The 24,375-nt window shown below is 48.3% G+C and overlaps 1 protein-coding gene across 1 annotated transcript in view; it reads left to right on the top strand.

Annotated features, from left to right (window-relative positions):
• The window catches only part of LOC120977696 (collagen alpha-1(I) chain-like), a 161,720-nt gene that overhangs the window by 76,342 nt on the left and 61,003 nt on the right, over window positions 1-24,375 (top strand). The window contains exons 48-52 of the mRNA XM_040405749.1: window positions 16,428-16,481; window positions 16,922-16,975; window positions 18,366-18,419; window positions 19,519-19,572; window positions 19,647-19,700. Coding sequence (XP_040261683.1) covers window positions 16,428-16,481; window positions 16,922-16,975; window positions 18,366-18,419; window positions 19,519-19,572; window positions 19,647-19,700 — 270 coding nt within the window. The remainder of the gene's footprint in view (window positions 1-16,427; window positions 16,482-16,921; window positions 16,976-18,365; window positions 18,420-19,518; window positions 19,573-19,646; window positions 19,701-24,375) is intronic.

Consider the following 24,375-nt stretch of genomic DNA (forward strand, 5'->3'; position numbering starts at 1 on the left):
AAGTAGCCTAATGGAAGAGCCGCCTCTGCCTAGTGCACATTACTAGATCCATACCTGGGTATTTCCCACTGATAAGACAACTTACAGAATCACATCACAGTAATCGCAAATCCCAGGGGACTGCAAACATCAGTGCAGTTGCCTAAATGTTATACTGGTAGATAGTCTGCCAGATCATCGCTAATGCGTGTTTATAATAATGCCCGTTAGCAATGATCTGGCAATGTAATACTACCGCTAATTACCTGATGAACATGCAAACATTCCTCAGGCAATCCAATTCTTTCAACAGGATTAAAAATAATTGCTTTCCGGCGGCAGATCGTGCCATGTAATGTAATGGTAGTGCTCTCCTTGGCTAGCAAGTAGGCAATTGCCGGGAAGGAACGCTTCCCTCCCAACAATCGCCTGCTTAATCTAATACAGCGTTAATTGGGACTAAATATGATAATTATTAGTGACAGACTGTACGATTTTGGGTCAATTATCGGTGATATGAACGCTCGTTTCCGATGACTGGCCAGTATAATCGAGCAGCTGATCAGCAAATGCTTGTTCATCGGCCGATTGGCATCATTCATCAGGATTAAAGATGCCCGATAATCATCAGCACATCTCGCTGTGTAATCAAGGATGTGCTGCCGATTAGTGGTAGTTAACGTGCTGCTCGTGGTAGTTAACTTGCTCTGTCCTCTCTACTCCCCTCTCCTGTGCGCGCCGGCCAGTAGCTGGCGTGAGCGCGGGGAAACCAAAGAAAGTAAGTCCAAGAACGGTTCCTGTGTGACGTCATAAGCCCACCATAATGCCCCCCCAAGTAGAAATAATTCTCATTATAATTTGACAGTGCAAAAAATACCCCCTTGTACTGCCCCCAGTTGAGCTAATGTTCCCATAATGTGCCAGTATAAAATACCCCTATATAGTGCCCCAATAGTGCTCCTCTCCCCCCTTCCTCCTAGTGCCCCCTATAATGTGCCAGTATAAAATACCCCTATATAGTGCCCCAATAGTGCTCCTCTCCCCCCTTCCTCCTAGTGCCCCCCATAATGTGCCAGTATAAAATCCCCCTATATAGTGCCCCCAGTAAATTCCCCCATAGTGCTCCTCTCCCCCCTTCCTCCCAGTGCCCCCATAATGCACCAGAATAAAATACCCCTTCTTAGTGCCCCTCGGAGATGACCCCATAGTACTCCTCTCCCCCCTTCCCCATAGTACCCACCATAATGTGCCCCAGTAAAAAAAAATACCCCTATACAGAGCCCCCCATATAAAATACCTCTTTGTGGCCACAGTAGATGCCCCTATAGTGCCACCTAATAATGTGCCAATAAAAAGTGTCCCCCAATGGCTGGCCGCGGCACATCTTAACCCCCCCCCAATGGCAAATTTCTCCCCCTTCATGGGCCTGGCAGGCTGGCAGCAGCACATCTTACTCCCCCCCCCCCCCCCCCCCCCAATTGCACGTTTCTCCAAATTCTCCCCCTCCATGCGGCTGGCAGCACACCTTACTCCCCCCCCCCCCTCAATTGCACATTTCTCAGTCCCCCTCCATTGGCACATTATGGGCTCTGGTACCAGTCAGTAAGTTACTGTTAATATCAGATCAGGCCAGCCAGGGAGGTGGGAAGGGGGGTACAGCGGCCAGCAGGACACACACCAGAGTCAGGTGACCACCTGTTGGGATTCTTCTTCGGTTCGGGCACAGTGGCACCAGTCCACAGTAAGTCCACCACTGTCTTCAGGGTGGCGCCGGCGGCAGCCAGACACTGGACAGTCCACACACAGCCGGTGAGGTGAGGCAGGGACCTGCCGGCTGGTGCTCCTTCTCCCTGGCTGCGCAGCGCTCTGAGGGCGGGGCGGGGATGCCGTTGCGTTTAGAGACGTGCCTGTGCGGTGGCACACTCCGGGCCCCAGCAGCCTCTGCTCTCTTAAAGAGGCAAAGAGCAGTGTCACGGATGAATGTCACGGATGATGTTGCAGATAGCTGGAAGTTATGAATAAACATCCGACTGCTTGATCCCATACTAACCCTTCTCACAGAAGTGGCGGTGACAGTACCCCTCCCTCTACGGGTGGACTCCGGACACTCAGAACCCACCTTCTCAGGATAAGACCTATGGAAAGCCTTGATGAGACGAGTGGCCTTAATGTCCGCCACTGGGACCCACATCCTCTCCTCAGGACCATAACCCTCCCAATGAACAAGGTATTAGAGAGAACGCGATAATGCGAGAATCCACAATCCTTGAGACCTGGAATTCAAGATTACCATCAACAAAAATCGGAGGAGGAGGCAAAGAGGAGGGTACAGTGGGTTGGACATAAGGTTTTAATAGGGACCTATGAAAAACATTTTGGATCTTCCAAGTCTGAGGAAGATCAAGACGGAAGGCAACGGGATTGATGACGGACAAGATCTTGTAAGGCCCAATAAACTTAGGACCCAACTTCCAGGAGGGAACCTTCAGTTTGATATTCTTTGTAGACAACCACACCAGATCACCCACATTCAGGTCCGGACCAGGCACACGTCTCTTATCCGCCACACGCTTATATCTCTCACTCATCCTCTTCAGATTACCCTGAATCTTTTGCCAAATAAATGACAAAGACGATGAAAATCTCTCCTCATCAGGTAAACCAGAAGACCCCTCTCCAGAGAATGTCCGAAACTGTGGATGAAACCCATATGCACCAAAAAATGGTGACTTATCAGAGGACTCCTGCCGACGGTTATTTAAAGCAAACTCAGCAAGGGACAAAAAAGAACACCAATCCCCCATAAAACAGCGCAGATATGTCTCCAGATTCTGATTGGCGCGTTCGGTGTGACCATTCGACTGCGGGTGAAAAGCAGAAGAAAATGACAACTGAATCCCCAAGCGAGAACAGAAGGCCTTCCAGAATCTGGAAACAAATTGTGTGCCCCTATCAGAAACAATGTCTGAAGGAATGCCATGCAATTTAACAATGTGATTAACAAACGCTTGCGCCAACATCTTAGCATTGGGTAATCCAGGAAAGGGAATGAAATGCGCCATTTTGCTAAAACGGTCGACTACCACCAGAATCACGGTCTTCCCCGCGGAACTAGGTAGGTCCGTAATGAAGTCTATGGACAGATGCGTCCAAGGACGGGAAGGAATGGGTAACGGGAGGAGAGAACCCGATGGCCGTGAATGAGGGACCTTGGCACGAGCGCTGGTCTCCCAGGCTGTCACAAAACCCTCAACCATCTTACGAAGAGCCGGCCACCAGAATCTCTGAGCAATGAGATCTACTGTGGCTCTACTCCCCGGATGCCCAGCAAGGACAGTATCGTGGTGCTCCTTAAAAACCTTGTGTCGTAAAGCGAGAGGCACAAACAACCTCCCAGGAGGACAAAGATCAGGAGCCTCTGCCTGGGCTGCCTGAACCTCTGCCTCCAAATCATGATAAAGAGCAGAGACGACCACCCCTTCAGCCAAAATGGGACCCGGGTCTTCAAAGTTCCCCCCTCCCGGAAAACAACGTGACAGGGCATCCGCCTTCACATTTTTAACCCCAGGGCGGAACGTGACAACAAAATTAAAACTAGAAAAGAATAAAGACCATCTGGCCTGTCTTGGGTTCAGACGCTTGGCTGATTCCAAGTAGGCCAGATTCTTATGGTCGGTAAACGCGGTAATAGGGTGTCTGGCTCCCTCTAGCCAATGGCGCCATTCCTCAAAAGCTAATTTGATGGCCAACAACTCCCTATCTCCCACATCGTAATTTCTCTCTGCGGAGGAGAGTTTCCTTGAGAAAAAGGCACACGGTCGCCATTTGGCAGGAGAGGGACCCTGAGATAAGACCGCACCCACACCCACCTCAGAAGCGTCCACCTCAACAATAAAAGGTAGAGAGACATCAGGTTGTACCAAAATGGGAGCGGAAGCAAAACTCTCTTTGATACTAGAAAAGGCCTTAAGCGCATCTACCGACCAGGAGGAAAAATCTACCCCCTTTTTAGTCATATTAGTGAGTGGCTTAACAACAGAGGAATAATTCAAAATGAACTTTCTGTAATAATTTGCAAAACCCAAAAACCACATCAGCGCCTTCTGATTCTCAGGAAGCTCCCAGTCAAGCACAGGGCGGACCTTCTCAGGGTCCATGCGAAAACCAGAAGCGGAGAGAAGAAAAACAAGAAATTGAATCTCCAGAACCGCAAACACACATTTTTCCAGTTTAGCGTACAATTTATTCTCCCGCAGAATGAGCAAGACCTGACGTAGGTGGTCCCTATGAGTTTTGAAATCAGGAGAAAAAATCAAAATGTCATCTAGATACACCAGTACAAATTTCCCCATTAAATGATAAAAAACGCTGTTCACAAAATGTTGGAAGACGGCCGGAGCATTCATCAAACCAAAGGGCATAACCAAATTCTCTAAATGACCCTCAGGGGTATTGAAGGCCGTCTTCCATTCATCCTCTTCCCTGACCCTGACTAGGTTGTATGCCCCTCTTAAATCCAACTTAGAAAAAACTTTAGCCCCAACAATCTGGTTAAACAGGTCCGGGATCAGAGGAAGCGGATATGGGTCACGAATTGTGATACAGTTCAGCTCCCTGAAATCCAGACAAGGTCTTAAAGAACCATCTTTTTTCTTAACAAAAAAAAACCCAGCGGCAACAGGTGACTTCGAGGGTCGGATGTGTTCCTTTCTAATGCTCTCAGAGATATAAGTACGCATAGCGACTCTTTCAGGTTGGGAGAGATTGTATAAACGTGATTTTGGCAGCTTGGCACCTGGGATGAGATTAATAGGGCAATCGTACTCCCGGTGAGGGGGCAGCTCCTGGACACCACTCTCGGAAAACACATCCGAAAATTCAGAGAGAAAAGATGGTACAGTCTTGGTAGAAACCTCTGAAAGAGACGTCGAGAGGCAATTCTCTCTGCAAAAGTCACTCCAACCATTTATTTGCCTCGCCTGCCAATCAATGGTGGGGTTATGTTTAGTGAGCCAGGGTAGCCCCAAGACCAGAGGAGTAGGTAATCCACTTAGGACGAAACATGACACATCCTCAACATGAGCATCACCCACAGTCAAACGGATATTGTGAACTATGCCCTTTAACGATTTTTGAGAAAGTGGAGCGGAATCTATAGCAAAAACAGGTATGTCCTTTCCCAAAGTGCATACCTGAAAACCATGTGTTATAGCAAATTGATTATCAATAAGATTGACAGCTGCTCCACTATCTACAAAAATCTCACAAGCAATGTTCTACAAGCAAACGGCAAACCTTCAATTTCTGCATCAACCTTGCCAATAGTAGCAAATGGAAAGTTTTTAGAGGGTTTTTTCTTTGTGTTTCTTTATTACCCTCAGAAAACTCCCTGAATCTCCTAGAGGGGCAAACATTAGCCAAATGATTTATACCCCCACAACAGAAACAAACCCTCCTCTGAAAGCTGAATCCTCTACTATCAGAGGCAAGCAAACCCAGCTGCATGGCCTCCTCCTCAGAGGGGATTGAGAGAGACTGAGGCCCCTGCGCACTGAATGAGACCGTCCCACTGTCCTTGGACTGAATATGACAGGAAGGAGTGGTCTCTCCTCTCTCTCTAAGACGCCTGTCAATACGAACAGCTAGAGACATGGCAGACTCCAACGAGGCAGGTCTCTCATGAAAAGCAAATGCATCTTTCAATCCCTCCGAAAGACCATGGCAAAATTGACTTTGGAGTGCAGCATCGTTCCAAACAGTATCAGCTGCCCATCTCCGAAATTCAGAACAATATATCTCTGCGGACTGTTTACCTTGGCATAGAAGACGCAGTTTAGATTCAGCCAGAGCAATACGATCCGGGTCATCATATACAGTGGGATGCGAAAGTTTGGGCAACCTTGTTAATCGTCATGATTTTCCTGTATAAATCGTTGGTTGTTACGATAAAAAATGTCAGTTAAATATATCATATAGGAGACACACACAGTGATATTTGAGAAGTGAAATGAAGTTTATTGGATTTACAGAAAGTGTGCTGTAATTGTTTAAACAAAATTAGGCAGGTGCATAAATTTGGGCACTGTTGTCATTTTATTGATTCCAAAACCTTTAGAACTAATTATTGGAACTCAAATTGGCTTGGTAAGCTCAGTGACCCCTGACCTACATACACAGGTGAATCCAATTATGAGAAAGAGTATTTAAGGGGGTCAATTTTAAGTTTCCCTACTCTTTTAATTTTTTCTGAAGATTAGCAACATGGGGGTCTCAAAACAACTCTCAAATGACCTGAAGACAAAGATTGTTCACCATCATGGTTTAGGGGAAGGATACAGAAAGCTGTCTCAGAGATTTCAGCTGTCTGTTTCCACAGTTAGGAACATATTGAGGAAATGGAAGACGACAGGCTCAGTTCAAGTCAAGGCTTGAAGTGGCAGACCAAGAAAAATCTCGGATAGACAGAAGCGACTGGTGAGAACAGTCAGAGTCAACCCACAGACCAGCACCAAAGACTTACAACATCATCTTGCTGCGGATGGAGTCACTGTGCATCGTTCAACCATTCGGCACACTTTACACAAGGAGATGCTGTATGCGAGAGTGATGCAGAGGAAGCCTTTTCTCTTCCCACAGCATAAAAAGTGCCGCTTGAGGTGGGCTAAAGCACATTTGGACAAGCCAGCTTCATTTTGGAATAAGGTGCTGTGGACTGATGAAACTAAAATTGAGTTATTTGGCCATAACAAGGGGCGTTATGCATGGAGGAAAAAGAACACAGCATTCCAAGAAAAACACCTGCTACCTACAGTAAAATATGGTGGTGGTTCCATCATGCTGTGGGGCTGTGTGGCCAGTGCAGGGACTGGGAATCTTGTCAAAGTTGAGGGACGCATGGATTCCAGTCAATATCAGCAGATTCTGGAGACCAATGTCCAGGAATCAGTGACAAAGCTGAAGCTGCGCCGAGGCTGGATCTTTCAACAAGACAACGACCCTAAACACTGCTCAAAATCCACTAAGGCATTTATGCAGAGGAACAAGTACAATGTTCTGGAATGGCCATCTCAGTCCCCAGACCTGAATATAATTGAAAATCTGTGGTGTGACTTAAAGAGAGCTGTCCATGCTCGGAAGCCATCAAACCTGAATGAACTAAAGATGTTTTGTAAAGAGGAATGGTCCAAAATACCTTCAACCAGAATCCAGACTCTCATTGGAACCTACAGGAAGCGTTTAGAGGCTGTAATTTCTACAAAAGGAGAGGATCTACTAAATATTGATTTCATTTCAATTTTGTGGTGCCCAAATTTATGCACCTGCCTAATTTTGTTTAAACAATTATAGCACACTTTCTGTAAATCCAATAAACTTCATTTCACTTCTCAAATATCACTGTGTGGTTGTCTCCTATATGATATATTTAACTGACATTTTTTATCGTAACAACCAACGATTTATACAGGAAAATCATGACGATTAACAAGGTTGCCCAAACTTTCGCATCCCACTGTATCTGCCCCAGGGCTACAAAAAATTCATCCACCGATCGGAGGGGCCGTGCCCCCACCGGCAGCGAAAAGGCCCAAGACTGAGCGTTATCCCTGAGCAGCGAGATGATGATCCCCACCCTCTGCTCCTCATCACCAGAGGAATGGGGAAGTAGGCGAAAATGGAGTTTGCAAGCCTCTCTAAAGCGAACAAAATTCTCACTACCCCCGGAGAACGTATCCGGAAGAAAGATCTTAGGCTCGGAACAAACTCCATGAACGCAAGCATAACCGTTCACCTGAAACTGAGACACAGTTTTACGGAGATCTGCTACCTCCAGTGAAAGACCTTGCATGCGGTCAATCAAGGCTGAAACCGGATCCATGCTTAAGACGGTAATGGCGGTTTATAATGTCACGGATGAATGTCACGGATGATGTTGCAGATAGCTGGAAGTTATGAATAAACATCCGACTGCTTGATCCCAAACTAACCCTTCTCACAGAAGTGGCGGTGACAGTACCCCTCCCTCTACGGGTGGACTCCGGACACTCAGAACCCACCTTCTCAGGATAAGACCTATGGAAAGCCTTGATGAGACGAGTGGCCTTAATGTCCGCCACTGGGACCCACATCCTCTCCTCAGGACCATAACCCTCCCAATGAACAAGGTATTAGAGAGAACGCGATAATGCGAGAATCCACAATCCTTGAGACCTGGAATTCAAGATTACCATCAACAAAAATCGGAGGAGGAGGCAAAGAGGAGGGTACAGTGGGTTGGACATAAGGTTTTAATAGGGACCTATGAAAAACATTATGGATCTTCCAAGTCTGAGGAAGATCAAGACGGAAGGCAACGGGATTGATGACGGACAAGATCTTGTAAGGCCCAATAAACTTAGGACCCAACTTCCAGGAGGGAACCTTCAGTTTGATATTCTTTGTAGACAACCACACCAGATCACCCACATTCAGGTCCGGACCAGGCACACGTCTCTTATCTGCCACACGCTTATATCTCTCACTCATCCTCTTCAGATTACCCTGAATCTTTTGCCAAATAAATGACAAAGACGATGAAAATCTCTCCTCATCAGGTAAACCAGAAGACCCCTCTCCAGAGAATGTCCGAAACTGTGGATGAAACCCATATGCACCAAAAAATGGTGACTTATCAGAGGACTCCTGGCGACGGTTATTTAAAGCAAACTCAGCAAGGGACAAAAAAGAACACCAATCCTCCTGATTCTCCGCCACAAAACAGCGCAGATATGTCTCCAGATTCTGATTGGCGCGTTCGGTATGACCATTCGACTGCGGGTGAAAAGCAGAAGAAAATGACAACTGAATCCCCAAGCGAGAACAGAAGGCCTTCCAGAATCTGGAAACAAATTGTGTGCCCCTATCAGAAACAATGTCTGAAGGAATGCCATGCAATTTAACAATGTGATTAACAAACGCTTGCGCCAACGTCTTAGCATTGGGTAACCCAGGAAAGGGAATGAAATGCGCCATTTTGCTAAAACGGTCGACTACCACCAGAATCCCGGTCTTCCCCGCGGAACTAGGTAGGTCCGTAATGAAGTCCATGGACAGATGCGTCCAAGGACGGGAAGGAATGGGTAACGGGAGGAGAGAACCCGATGGCCGTGAATGAGGGACCTTGGCACGAGCGCTGGTCTCGCAGGCTGTCACAAAACCCTCAACCATCTTACGAAGAGCCGGCCACCAGAATCTCCGAGCAATGAGATCTACTGTGGCTCTACTCCCCGGATGCCCAGCAAGGACAGTATCGTGGTGCTCCTTAAAAACCTTGTGTCGTAAAGCGAGAGGCACAAACAACCTCCCAGGAGGACAAAGATCAGGAGCCTCTGCCTGGGCTGCCTGAACCTCTGCCTCCAAATCATGATAAAGAGCAGAGACGACCACCCCTTCAGCCAAAATGGGACCCGAGTCTTCAAAGTTTTCCCCTCCCGGAAAACAACGTGACAGGGCATCCGCCTTCACATTTTTAACCCCAGGGCGGAACGTGACAACAAAATTAAAACTAGAAAAGAATAAAGACCATCTGGCCTGTCTCGGGTTCAGACGCTTGGCTGATTCCAAGTAGGCCAGATTCTTATGGTCGGTAAACACGGTAATAGGGTGTTTGGCTCCCTCTAGCCAATGGCGCCATTCCTCAAAAGCTAATTTGATGGCCAACAACTCCCTATCTCCCACATCGTAATTTCTCTCTGCGGAGGAGAGTTTCCTTGAGAAAAAGACACACGGTCGCCATTTGGCAGGAGAGGGACCCTGAGATAAGACCGCACCCACACCCACCTCAGAAGCGTCCACCTCAACAATAAAAGGTAGAGAGACATCAGGTTGTACCAAAATGGGAGCGGAAGCAAAACTCTCTTTGATACTAGAAAAGGCCTTAAAGGGACACTGTCAGGCCTCCTGAGCATATTTAGATCTTTATATGCCCTCTTAGGTCTTGTAATAAGTTTCCAATTCACATAAGTATTATCCCTGTGCGCATTGTAAAACGTGAAAAATATTCTTTATAATCACCTGTCAATCAACTGTCCTTTGTGCCCAAGGGGCGTTCTTTGCGCCGCATTTGTGCCCAGCCGTGCCCCAACTGCCGGATCCTTAGACGCCCATCTCATTAGAATTCACTTCGCTGGACGGTATTTTCCTGTCCCCGGCATTCGGAGATCCCGCGCATGCCCAATACGAAGTTACGGTCATCGGCCTCAATAGCATTATCTGTGCATGCGCCCGGCTCCCTCGCTCGCCTGGGATCACATCGCGCCTGCGTCCCCTATGTTTCTATGAGGCCGCTTTAGCCTCTCCATTCTGCGCCTGCGTAACTGCGCCTGCCGTAACTTCGTATTGGGCATGCGCGGGATCTCCGAATGTCGGGGACCGAAAAATACCGCCCAGCGAAGTGAATTCTAATGAGATGGGCGTCTCTAAGGATTCGGCAGTTGGGGTGCGGCTGGGCACAAATGCGGCGCAAAGAACGCCCCTTGGGCACAAAGGACAGTTGATTGACAGGTGATTATAAAGATTATTTTTCACGTTTTACAATGCGCACAGGGATAATACTTATATGAATGGGAAACTTATTACAAGACCTAGGAGGGCATATAAAGATCTAAATATGCTCAGGAGGCCTGACAGTGTCCCTTTAAGCGCATCTACCGACCAGGAGGAAAAATCTACCCCCTTTTTAGTCATATCAGTGAGTGGCTTAACAACAGAGGAATAATTCAAAATGAACTTTCTGTAATAATTAGCAAAACCCAAAAACCACATCAGCGCCTTCTGATTCTCAGGAAGCTCCCAGTCAAGCACAGGGCGGACCTTCTCAGGGTCCATGCGAAAACCAGAAGCGGAGAGAAGAAAACCAAGAAATTGAATCTCCAGAACCGCAAACACACATTTTTCCAGTTTAGCGTACAATTTATTCTCCCGCAGAATGAGCAAGACCTGACGTAGGTGGTCCCTATGAGTTTTGAAATCAGGAGAAAAAATCAAAATGTCATCTAGACACACCAGTACAAATTTCCCCATTAAATGATAAAAAATGCTGTTCACAAAATGTTGGAAGACGGCCGGAGCATTCATCAAACCAAAGGGCATAACCAAATTCTCTAAATGACCCTCAGGGGTATTGAAGGCCGTCTTCCATTCGTCCTCTTCCCTGACCCTGACTAGGTTGTATGCCCCTCTTAAATCCAACTTAGAAAAAACTTTAGCCCCAACAATCTGGTTAAACAGGTCCGGGATCAGAGGAAGCGGATATGGGTCACGAATTGTGATACAGTTCAGCTCCCTGAAATCCAGACAAGGTCTTAAAGAACCATCTTTTTTCTTAACAAAAAAAAAAACAGCAGCAACAGGTGACTTCGAGGGTCGGATGTGTCCCTTTCTCATGCTCTCAGAGATTTAAGTACGCATAGCGACTCTTTCAGGTTGGGAGAGATTGTATAAACGTGATTTTGGCAGCTTGGCACCTGGGATGAGATTAATAGGGCAATCGTACTCCCGGTGAGGGGGCAGCTCCTGGACACCACTCTCGGAAAACACATCCGAAAATTCAGAGAGAAAAGATGGTACAGTCTTGGTAGAATCCTCTGAAAGAGACGTCGAGAGGCAATTCTCTCTGCAAAAGTCACTCCAACCATTTATTTGCCTCGCCTGCCAATCAATGGTGGGGTTATGTTTAGTGAGCCAGGTTAGCCCCAAGACCAGAGGAGTAGGTAATCCGCTTAGGACGAAACATGACACATCCTCAACATGAGCATCACCCACAGTCAAACGGATATTGTGAACTATGCCCTTTAACGATTTTTGAGAAAGTAGAGCGGAATCAATAGCAAAAACAAGTATGTCCTTTCCCAAAGTGCATACCTGAAAACCATGTGTTATAGCAAATTGATTATCAATGAGATTGACAGCTGCTCCACTATCTACAAAAATCTCACAAGCAATGTTCTACAAGCAAACGGCAAACCTTCAATTTCTGCATCAACCTTGCCAATAGTAGCAAATGTAATGTTTTTAGAGGGTTTTTTCTTTGTGTTTCTTTATTACCCTCAGAAAACTCCCTGAATCTCCTAGAGGTGCAAACATTAGCCAAATGATTTATACCCCCACAACAGAAACAAACCCTCCTCTGAAAGCTGAATCCTCTACTATCAGAGGCAAGCAAACCCAGCTGCATGGCCTCCTCCTCAGAGGGGATTGAGAGAGACTGAGGCCCCTGCGCACTGAATGAGACCGCCCCACTGTCCTTGGACTGAATATGACAGGAAGGAGTGGTCTCTCCTCTCTCTCTAAGACGCCTGTCAATACGAACAGCTAGAGACATGGCAGACTCCAACGAGGCAGGTCTCTCATGAAAAGCAAATGCATCTTTCAATCCCTCCGAAAGACCATGGCAAAATTGACTTTGGAGTGCAGCATCGTTCCAAACAGTATCAGCTGCCCATCTCCGAAATTCAGAACAATATATCTCTGCGGACTGTTTACCTTGGCATAAAAGACGCAGTTTAGATTCAGCCAGAGCAATACGATCCGGGTCATCATATATCTGCCCCAGGGCTACAAAAAATTCATCCACCGATCGGAGGGGCCGTGCCCCCACCGGCAGCGAAAAGGCCCAAGACTGAGCGTTATCCCTGAGCAGCGAGATGATGATCCCCACCCTCTGCTCCTCATCACCAGAGGAATGGGGAAGTAGGCGAAAATGGAGTTTGCAAGCCTCTCTAAAGCGAACAAAATTCTCACTACCCCCGGAGAACGTATCCGGAAGCGAGATCTTAGGCTCGGAACAAACTCTATGAACGCAAGCATAACCGTTCACCTGAAACTGAGACACAGTTTTACGGAGACCTGCTACCTCCAGTGAAAGACCTTGCATGCGGTCAATCAAGGCTGAAACCGGATCCATGCTTAAGACGGTAATGGCGGCTTATAATGTCACGGATGAATGTCACGGATGATGTTGCAGATAGCTGGAAGTTATGAATAAACATCCGACTGGCTTGATCCCAAACTAAGGAGCATAAAGGTGACCACTATAAAACCCTAAGAGCTCACCCTGACTGCTAAGCACATACAAGGGTCTCAGAGGTAGACGATTGCATGCCTACGTACCTAGACTGTGTTACACCTGAAAACCCTATAATAGTGAGGGGACACGAATACCGGCTCCCTGCACTTAATACGGAGGGAGTCAGGGTCACCTAGAATCAAGCCAGCAAGGAAACACAATACATGAAAGGACTTTCTGAACAAGCAGCAACAGAAGTCTCCAGCAGTAAAAACTTCAATCCAGGAAGTAGTATAAACCGCAAAGTGAGGCAGTATGGGAGGAAATATACAGGGAGTGCAGAATTATTAGGCAAATGAGTATTTTGACCACATCATCCTCTTTATGCATGTTGTCTTGCTCCAAGCTGTATAGGCTCGAAAGCCTACTACCAATTAAGCATATTAGGTGATGTGCATCTCTGTAATGAGAAGGGGTGTGGTCTAATGACATCAACACCCTATATTAGGTGTGCATAATTATTAGGCAACTTCCTTTCCTTTGGCAAAATGGGTCAAAAGAAGGACTTGACAGGCTCAGAAAAGTCAAAAATAGTGAGATATCTTGCAGAGGGATGCAGCACTCTTAAAATTGCAAAGCTTCTGAAGCGTGATCATCGAACAATCAAGCGTTTCATTCAAAATAGTCAACAGGGTCGCAAGAAGCGTGTGGAAAAACCAAGGCGCAAAATAACTGCCCATGAACTGAGAAAAGTCAAGCGTGCAGCTGCCAAGATGCCACTTGCCACCAGTTTGGCCATATTTCAGAGCTGCAACATCACTGGAGTGCCCAAAAGCACAAGGTGTGCAATACTCAGAGACATGGCCAAGGTAAGAAAGGCTGAAAGACGACCACCACTGAACAAGACACACAAGCTGAAACGTCAAGACTGGGCCAAGAAATATCTCAAGACTGATTTTTCTAAGGTTTTATGGACTGATGAAATGAGAGTGAGTCTTGATGGGCCAGATGGATGGGCCCGTGGCTGGATTGGTAAAGGGCAGAGAGCTCCAGTCCGCCTCAGACGCCAGCAAGATGGAGGTGGAGTACTGGTTTGGGCTGGTATTATTAAAGATGAGCTTGTGGGGCCTTTTCGGGTTGAGGATGGAGTCAAGCTCAACTCCCAGTCCTACTGCCAGTTTCTGAAAGACACCTTCTTCAAGCAGTGGTACAGGAAGAAGTCTGCATCCTTCAAGAAAAACATGATTTTCATGCAGGACAATGCTCCATCACACGCGTCCAAGTACTCCACAGCGTGGCTGGCAAGAAAGGGTATAAAAGAAGAAAATCTAATGACATGGCCTCCTTGTTCACCTGATCTGAACCCCATTGAGAACCTGTGGTCCATCATCAAATGTGAGATTTACAAGGAGGGAAAACAGTACACCTCTCTGAACAGTGTCTGGGAGGCTGTGGTTGCTGCTGCACGCAATGTTGATGGTGAACAGATCAAAACACTGACAGAATCCATGGATGGCAGGCTTTTGAGTGTCCTTGCAAAGAAAGGTGGCTATATTGGTCACTGATTTGTTTTTGTTTTGTTTTTGAATGTCAGAAATGTATATTTGTGAATGTTGAGATGTTATATTGGTTTCACTGGTAAAAATAAATAATTGAAATGGGTATATATTAGTTTTTTGTTAAGTTGCCTAATAATTATGCACAGTAATAGTCACCTGCACACACAGATATCCCCCTAAAATAGCTAAAACTAAAAACAAACTAAAAACTACTTCCAAAAATATTCAGCTTTGATATTAATGAGTTTTTTGGGTTCATTGAGAACATGGTTGTTGTTCAATAATAAAATTAATCCTCAAAAATACAACTTGCCTAATAATTCTGCACTCCCTGTAAAGGAAAGAGGATTAGTCTAAATAGGTGACACCTGGGAGAAGGAAATGAGATGACAAAGTGAAACCAAAACAAAGAACATCATGCAAGAGGTAGAAAAGGACGTCTGTCAGACCTTCTCACAGAAGTGGCGGTGACAAGCAGAGGGGTTCGAGCGGCCTGGCTGCGGCGGCTCTCTTCTTAAGAAGTTACTTTACTTAAAGCACTCGTCTGCAGGTCTGGAAGCAGCCAATAAAATTGCGGTGGTGTCAGGTGCGGGTGGGAGCCAGAGTGAGGCCCCCACCAGCGCGAAGCCTTAGGCGTCGGCCTAAGTAGCCTAATGGAAGAGCCGCCTCTGCCTAGTGCACATTACTAGATACATACCTGGGTATTTCCCACTGATAAGACAACTTACAGAATCACATCACAGTAATTGGAAATCCCAGGAGACTGCAAACATCAGTGCAGATTCCTAGAAAGTTGCCTAAATGTTATACTGGTAGATAGTCTGCCAGATCATCGCTAATGCGTGTTTATAATAATGCCCGCTGGCGATGATCTGGCAATGTAATACTACCGCTAATTACCTGATGAACATGCAAACATTCCTCAGGCAATCCAATTCTTTCAACAGGATTAGAAATATTTGCTTTCTGGCGGCAGATCGTGCCATGTAATGTAATGGTAGCGCTCTCCTTGGCTAGCAAGTAGGCAATTGCCGGGAAGGAACGCTTCCCTCCCAACAATCGCCTGCTTAATCTAATACAGCGTTAATTGGGATTAAATATGATAATTATTAGTGACAGACTGTACAATTTTGGGTCAATTATCGGGAATATGAACGCTCGTTTCCGATGACCGGCCAGTATAACCGAGCAGCTGATCAGCAAATGCTTGTTCATCGGCCGATTGGCATCATTCATCAGGATTAAAGATGCCCGATAATCATCAGCACATCTCGCTGTGTAATCAAGGATGTGCTGCCGATTATTTATAGAACAGGATGAGGGAGGAACGATCATTCCTCTGTCACTTAAAGTTTGTATCGGCCTATGTTATCAGGCCGGTGCAAACGAGCAAATCACAGAAAAAATGTATAGAACATCCTGCACGATATGATAATGAATGCCGCAGGTGTACATGGCTACATATATATATATATATATATATATATATAATCACAGAGAATAATGCACTATAATAATAGGTGCAAGCATACCATATGGACTAAGCCCTCACTCTCTTGATAAAATCTGAGACACTTGGTCAATACGTTTTGATCAAAACACATCTAAGCCCACCTACCAAGCGACAAGGTGGTCTCAGTTCAGTCGGGTCCTACCCTAAACCTGCCTATGCCGTTATGCATTTATGTTCAGGAGTGCAAAGGAGCACCCATGAATGGTTATCATCCATCGGCACTTGCACTGCCTGAAGATCTGGCAGTGTAATACCACCCTTAGACTGCTTCAGTGACTTTTCATGCAGTGAATAAGGAGATATATAACTGTATTACTCTTTATCTGTCTCCTAGGGACCCCCTGGAAACCCTGGCCATGAAGGAAGACCTGGACAGAAGGGCGTGAAGGTATTGCTTATGTTTAGTAAACTGAGGAGAATCGCCACACTTGGTTTGTTAATGCAGCCATCATGGTTTCTGTCTATAATGGAGCTCAACTAATATCCGTGGTTCCTACTGACTTATAATGGGGTCTGTCATGGGGTTTGCCATTTCCAATATATGCTTTTGTACTAAAGCCCCTCTACCAAACACCATATGGCCATTATCAGTCTTTTTCTATCTGCAATGATTTGTGCTTCATTGTACTATTCGCATCGTACCCATATGTTTCTTTAATTCATATCCATCCTTTTCTCTCTTCTATGATATGCCTGCTTTTCTGTAGCTTCTTCTTTTTATCATTGCAGTTAATATTTTGCTTTGGCAAACGCACAGTGAATTCCAAGAAAGATTTTACACAGGTTATAGATTATGGAGCAATGGCTGACTGTGATCGTTTCTTTCAGGGTGACGGGGGGAAAAATGGACGTCCTGGCACTCCTGGAAGTCCTGGCAGGAAGGTATCTACCAAAAAGATGAAAAAATTAAAAATGCCTTGCGGTAAAGGGTTTTTCCAAGATTTTTATACTGATGACTTATCCTCAGGATATGTGATCAGTATCTGATCGGTGGGGGTCCGACACCTGAAATCTCTGCCAATCAGCTTTTTCTCTCAGCTTTTCCTAGGCTGTGTGATGACACGTTCATCGGTCCCATGACCTAGGCACAGCTCAGCCCTATGGAGGTGAATGGGGCTGAGCTGTGATACCAAGCACGGCCGCTATACAATGTACGGCACTGTGCTTGGTGAGCATGGAGAAGGTAGCGGCTCCAGTACCTTCTCAAAAAGCTCATCGGCGGGGGTCCCGTGTTTTGGACCTCCACTAATCAGATATTGATGACCTATCCAGAGGATAGGTCATCAGTATTAAAGGGACTCTGTCACCACTTTCTAACCCCCCCTTTTAAAAGTATTGTTCTCTCCATGGCGCCCTTGTGATTACAAAGGTGTTGTTATAACATAAATTCGCCGTCTCGTTTTGATAAAAATACCTTTTATCTAACCTGTCAATCTTGTGGATAAGGTGCCCAGGGCGTTTCTGAAGCTCTGAAGCTGCCGCCCGCCGCCGTTGGTGCCCAGCTCCTCCCCTGATCCTTTCAGCGCCGCCTGAATGTAAAGAAATCCGCCTCCGCCTCCGGCTCTCGCTCAGTGCCCCCTCCTCCTTTTCAAAGATCCCGCGCGTGCGCACAGGCCTGTGCTCGTATTATGAGGAGGTTGAGCGAAGTGCGCGCATGCGCACTTCGCTCAATGAGGCTGATTCTAAATGTCCGCACGGGGGCGCATCAGGCACAGGCCTGTGCGCACGCGCAGGATCTTTGAAAAGGAGGAGGGGGCACTGAGCGAGAGCCGGAGCCGGAGGCGGATTTCTTTACATTCAGGCGGCGCTGAAAGGATTAGGGGAGGAGCTGGGCACCAACGGCGGCGGCGGGCGGCAGCTTCAGAGCTTCAGAAACGCCCTGGGCACCTTATCCACAAGATTGACAGGTTAGATAAAAGGTATTTTTATCAAAACGAGACGGCGAATTTATGTTATAACAACACCTTTGTAATCACAAGGGCGCCATGGAGAGAACAATACTTTTAAAAGGGGGGGTTAGAAAGTGGTGACAGAGTCCCTTTAAAGTCTTGTAAAACCCTTTTAAAAGACTGCATAATTAATCCTTGTATATTATTCATGCTTGGACACAGAGAAAAAACAGGATCAAAGGAAAGGAGGAGATCAATGGAGGACATAGTGGAATTTTTTTTTTCTTTAAATTTTTTGTGCTTTTTCTGCATTTACGTGTTTCTTGCAAGTATTAAATCTGTATCTGATAATAACAATAGTGCTTTTATTCTAATACTTTTAGGGTAAAAGAGGGAAAGCAGGTCCAAGACCAACACGGGGAGCTCATGGTCTCAAGGTAGGGAAAATAAACTAATTCTTGTCCCAAAAGGGATAATATGTCCCTGGATCCGAGTATGTAATCAAGTCTGTAGTATCCACATTGTTATTTAAAGAAATTGACACCTCTATGTATACCGTAACCAGACATAGCACCATCCACTGTGTAGTGGCCAAGCCTGGTTCTTGCAGCTCTGTCCCATACAAGGGACTGGGGAGAGGTCCCAGCGTTCTCTGTGCTTTGCAGTCAGGCCATGCTAATATAATATTAATGACTTGTCCTGAGGATAGGTCATCAATATAAAAATCTCAGAAACCTATCAGTGATTGAGAGCTATCTCTGTATACACAGTCATAGAGGGAAGGCTGTCAATCACTGATAGGACCGCCTCCTGGACTTCAAAGCCCAGAATGAGCAGGAATTTCATTGAATAAATTACAAGTTTTACTGAATCTTTTCCCATAAAACTATATATCAATCTGCTCAGTTCCTCTTCCTTTATAGCCTGTAGCTTACATTGCATTTTCATTGTGACAGGTTCCTTTTAAAGATGTAGCTTTGTCTCGAGTTAAAGGGGTTGTCCTGGTTCAGAGCTGAACCCGGACATACCCTTATTTTCACCCAGGCAGCCACCTTGGGCTAGCATCGGAACATCTCCTGCTCCGATGCGCTCCCTTGCCCTGCGCTAAATCACACAGGGCAAGCGATCTTTTATTTACAATAACACACTGCCGGACGGAAACTTCTGCCTGGCAGTGTGTTCGGTGACGTCATCGGCTCTGATGGGCGGGCTTTACTGCAGCCCTAGCCGTTTTACTGGCTAGAGCAGCGCTAAATCCCGCCCATCAGTGCCGGTGACGTCACCGGGCTCCATGGAGAGCCCCGGTACGTCACCGGATCTCCAAAAAAATGCCTTTGCCCTGCGCAATTAAGCGCAGGGCAAAGGAGAGCATCGGAGCATGAACTGCTCCGATGCTCATGTCAGGGGGGCTGCCGGGGTGAAAATGGAGGTATGTCTGGGTTCAGCTCTGAACCCGGACAACCCCTTTAATGGGCTTTTGCTGTCTTCTACCATTCCCCTGTTTGTTATTGTAACAAATTTGGACAAATTTTACAGGGTGCAAAGGGACGACGAGGACCTGAGGGCCCCCCAGGACCAAGAGGACCATATGTGAGTAATAAAAAGAGGACTATCTTTTAGTGAACAAGTTCCTAATTCTTAGTTATATCTGTATTTACTCCTAGGGTATTCCTGGACTTAGGGGGCAGAAAGGAATTCCAGGTCCCAAAGGGCTGAAGGTAAGGAATAACCTTTAGGAACAAACTTGAACCTAGCACTAAAGTCTTTTAAATATAATCTAACAGAATATGTGAGAAATATATATTTAAAAGATATTTGATAATGTAGTTTTCTCGCCCATTCCATTGGGGGACACAGACCATGGGTATAGCTTAGGCCATTCCTAGGAGGAGACACTATGCAAATAATAAAAAACAGCTCCTCCTCCACTGGCTATACCCCCATGCTCCAACAGGAGGACCTCAGTTTTAGCTTAGTGTCGGATAAGGAGGTGACACTCCTGCAGGGTTGTCCCTGTAGTTTTTTCTTCTCCTGTTAGTTTTTTTTCTAAACAGAGGACGCAGGGTCGCATGGTGCGTCCCTGGTCTCTCAGTGGAGCGAGCGCCAGAGTCGAATGGCCGTCCCCGGCTACCTCCCTTTCCCCCCAGAAGATAAGTGGAACCGGGCTCGACCTGCAGCTCCGGTGGCCTACCAGATCCGGGGTCACCTAGTCCTGCCCTCTATCCAGTGCACTGCCACTCCTTGTGCCAGATGACTGAAGAGGTGACCCCCTGCTGGTCCGGTACAGACGGTGAAGACTGCAGGACTCAGATAAGTACATTGGCTCTCCTGCAAGCTCCCCCTTCCCCCGTGCTCACACTGTGACACGGTTCTTTAGGGCTTACCTGTGGATCTGGGAGGGACGGCTGGTTGAGAGGGAGGAGGGATTCCTTCTTGTTCCCTGCATTCTGGCGGTGGGCGCCATTTTCGGAGCCGGGTCTTCCTTTTGTCATAGTTCCCGCGCGCGAAAAAATATGTGACATGACTGGGGGCGGAGCCTATCACGTCAGCTCCGGCGCTTCCGCTTTGCCTCATCGCCTCTCTACGCTTGAATGCTCACAGGTCACGGTAGGACAGATCGTGTTCCGCAAAGCTGTAGGAGACCCTGACTCCGGGATTGCCGCCATCATGCCAAGACCTGGGGCCCCCCAAAAATCTAAAGCGACACCTCAGGTCCCACTGGGATCCTGAAAGGTCTGCTGCTTGCCACTATCGGTTACAGGCTCCTGTGACTCTTGCATTGCCTCGGGACAGGATCATACACCTCCCCCTCCACCATACCAGCCCAGTTCCTCCTCCGCCCCTTCGGAGCCCGCGGAGCCCTCCTGGGCCTCTGCCATAGCTCGGGTGGCCGCGGACTTGGCCCAAGTCTCGCGCGCGGCCATGGCCTTTATGGAACGAATGGCGGCCACTGATCCACCGCCTGTGGTTAGCACTGCTCCACCTCCCAGTGCCCCCCACAGAGGACGCTCGACCGTTAAGAGGCAGCGTACGCAGCAGCATCACTCCTCGGATGACTCTGCTTCCCCCCTCGCCTGGAGCCGTGTTCAGCCTCTCCCTCTCGCAGGGATTACAGGTCTGAAGGGGAAAGGTCCGGCTCGGATGAGAACACGGAGCCGGAACCCTCACCTAAGCTCTCCACCATGGTGGCAGACTTGGTCACGGCGGTACGTGACACCTTTGACATCCAGGGGGAACCTCCTTCTACTAGTAGCCAGGAATTCCCCCTCTTCCATTCCAGAAAACCGGAGGCAGTTACATGGGGGGCAATCCCCATTCATGGCGAGTTCGCCAAGGTCCTTTCTAAGGCTTGGGAACACCCTAATCACAGTTTTTCTGCTACGAGGTGTATGGATACTCTTTATCCTTTCCCGGCAGATAACGTGCAGTAGTGGTCTTCTCCTCCTAAGGTCGACCCGCCGGTGGCCAGATTGGCTAAGAATACGGCAATACCAGTCCTGGACGGGTCCTCCCTACAGGACTCCGTAGACAGGCGTTTGGACTCTTTCCAAAGCCAGATTCTCTCTGGCGGGCACAGGTCTGCGGCCCGTGTTCGCCTCGGCCTGGGTAGCCAGGGCGCTTTCGGTGTGGTTGCAGCGCCATCATCAGGACCTCGCGGAGCAGGATGCCTCTGCAGACACCCTAAACTTCATCCTCCAGATGTCCCAGGCGACAACATTCCTCTGTGAGGCCTCATTGGACGTCAGCACTCTCTTTGCGCGGATTTAGGCCCTCTCGGTCACGCAGCGCAGGGAGGTCTGGTTGAAGGTCTGGGACGCCGATGCTTCCTCCAAGCACTCCCTCACTAACCTCCCCTTTGAGGGCTCCAGGCTCTTCTGGGGTAAGCTGGATGAGATTATCTCTGACGCTACGGGGGGCAAGAGTACACACCTGCCCCAATCTAGATTCAAGCGCACCTTCAGAGCTCGCCCCTCTGGCTCTAGAAACCAGTCCTTTCGGCGCTTCTCCTCCTCCAGGTCTGCGACAGCCCCCTCCTCCGGCGGCTCTCAGGACTCCCGCAAGAAGCCTTCCTTTAAGCCTCAACCTTCCTGGCGCCCGCGGGCACAGTTCCAGGGGAGTTCTGCCCGCCCCGCAGTTCCCAAGCAGTCCTCCGCCTGAAGGGGCGCCCCCCACCGCTTGCGGTGGCGTTGCCGTCTGCTCTCCTTTCAGCATGTCTGGAGGGCTCACGTTCTAACTTCCGGTTACAAGATAGAATTAGTTTCCAGACCTCTGGAACGTTCCTTTCCTCAAATAAGGAGGGATCAGTGCGTCCGGTCCTGGACCTGAAGCTGTTAAACAAGTCCCTGCGGGTGCGGAGGTTCCGGATGGAATCCCTCAGCTCAGTTATTGCTTCTCCTCTTCCAGGGGAGTTCCTCGCGTCGGTGGACATCCGGGACGCCTATCTGCATGTCCCTATCGCAGAATCTCACCACAGGTTCCTGCGCTTCGCCATTGGCAACCGTCATTATCAGTGCGTCGCCCTTCCCTTTGGGTTGGCAACAGCTCCGCGGGTATTCACAAAGATCTTGGCGCCGATCATGGCGCTTCTCCGTACCAGGGGCATATCTCTGCTGCCCTACCTGGACGACATTCTGATAAAGGCTCCCTCTCGTCCCCAGGCCGAAGACAGCGTCAGGATCACTGTTCAGACTCTGCAACAGTTCGGCTGGCTGATCAACTTCCCGAAGTCCTCTCTCCAACCTTCCCAGAGGGTGACCTTCCTGGGGATGATTATGGACACTACTGCAGCCCGGGTATTCCTCCCGGATTGCTAGTTCTCATGGATACGGGAGTCAGTGTCTCGCCTTCTGCATTCCCCGTGTCTCTCCATCCGGGAGTGCATGCAGGTTCTGGGGCTTATGGTGGCCTTCTTCGAGGCAGTCCCCTTTGCCCAGTTTCACACTCGGCCTCTGCAGCAGGCGATCCTGTCTTTCTGGGACAGGACATCGAAGGGTATGGACTCTCGGATCTGCCTTCCTCCTCGGGTTCGCATGAACCTCTCGTGGTGGCTGTCCCCTCAGAATCTGACTTCGGGAAAATCCTTCCTCCCAATCTCCTGGACAGTCGTCACCACAGATACCAGTCTCCTGGGTTGGGGCGGCGTTCTCCAGGCTCGGACGGTTCAGGGGGTGTAATCAGATGTGGAAGCCCACCTTCCGATCAACATATTGGAGCTCAGAGCAATTTTCCTCTCTCTGTCTCATTGGACCCCCTCCTAACGGGTCTCCCGGTAAGGATCCAGTCGGACAATGCCACAGCCGTGGCCTACATCAATCATCAGGGCGGAACCCGCAGCCGGCCGGTGATGCAGGAGGTGAAGAGGATCCTCCAGTGGGCGGAGGCTCACGTTCCAATATTGTCTGCAGTATACATCCCAGGGGTTGAAAACTGGACGGCGGACTTTATCAGCCGCAACAGGGTGGATCCGGGAGAGTGGTCTCTGCATCCGGACGTATTCGATGACGTCTGTCGCCGTTGGGGCCGCCCGGACGTGGACTGGATGGCGTCAGGCTCAACAACAAGGTTACCATGTTCCTGGCCCGAGTTCAGGATACGGAGGCGTACGGGATGGATGCTCTGGTGTCTCCGTGGCAAGACTTCGCACTCCTCTATGTCTTCCCACCACTGCCTCTACCCCCAAAGGTTCTTCGCAGTGTCGCGGCAGAAGGAATCCCGACCATCCTCATCGCTCCCGTTTGGCCTTGCCGCGCCTGGTTCTCGGAGGTCACTCGGATGCTGGCGGACGTTCCGTGGCCTCTTCCTCTCAGGGAGGACCTGCTGTCTCAAGGACCTCTCTTCCACCAGAATTTACAACCACTTAGTTTAACGGCGTGGCTGTTGAGACTACCATCTTGAAGAAGAGGGGCTTCTCGGACTCTGTTGTGAAGACCATGATCAAAGCCAGGAAACCAGCTTCCTCCCGGATATACTATCGTACCTGGAAGGCCTTTCTTGCCTTTTGTGAGAAGATAGGCGTTTTTCACCTTCATTTCTCTGTTCCGGTGTCCTCTCCTTTCTCCAGTCGGGTCTTGAGATGGGAATGTCCCTGAGCTCTCTGAAGGGTCAGGTCTCCGCTCTGGCCATTTTCTTTCAGCGCTCTCCGACTCTGCTAGGTCCGGTGAGGACCTTCCTGCAGGGTATGGCGCATTCGGTCCCTCCGTATGTCCCTCCTCTTCCCCCTGGGATCTGAACCTGGTTCTGTCTTCTCTCCAGGCGGCTCCTTTTGACCCCCTGAGGAATATTTCCCTGAGCTTTCTCACCTGGAAGGTGGTCTTTTTGGTGGCCATCACCTCTATCAGGAGGGTATCACAGCTGGCCGCCCTTTCCTCTAAAGAGCCCTTTTTGGTCTTACAC

The sequence above is a fragment of the Bufo bufo genome, chromosome 8 (genome assembly GCF_905171765.1).
Source record: "Bufo bufo chromosome 8, aBufBuf1.1, whole genome shotgun sequence".
Taxonomy (NCBI): domain Eukaryota; kingdom Metazoa; phylum Chordata; class Amphibia; order Anura; family Bufonidae; genus Bufo; species Bufo bufo.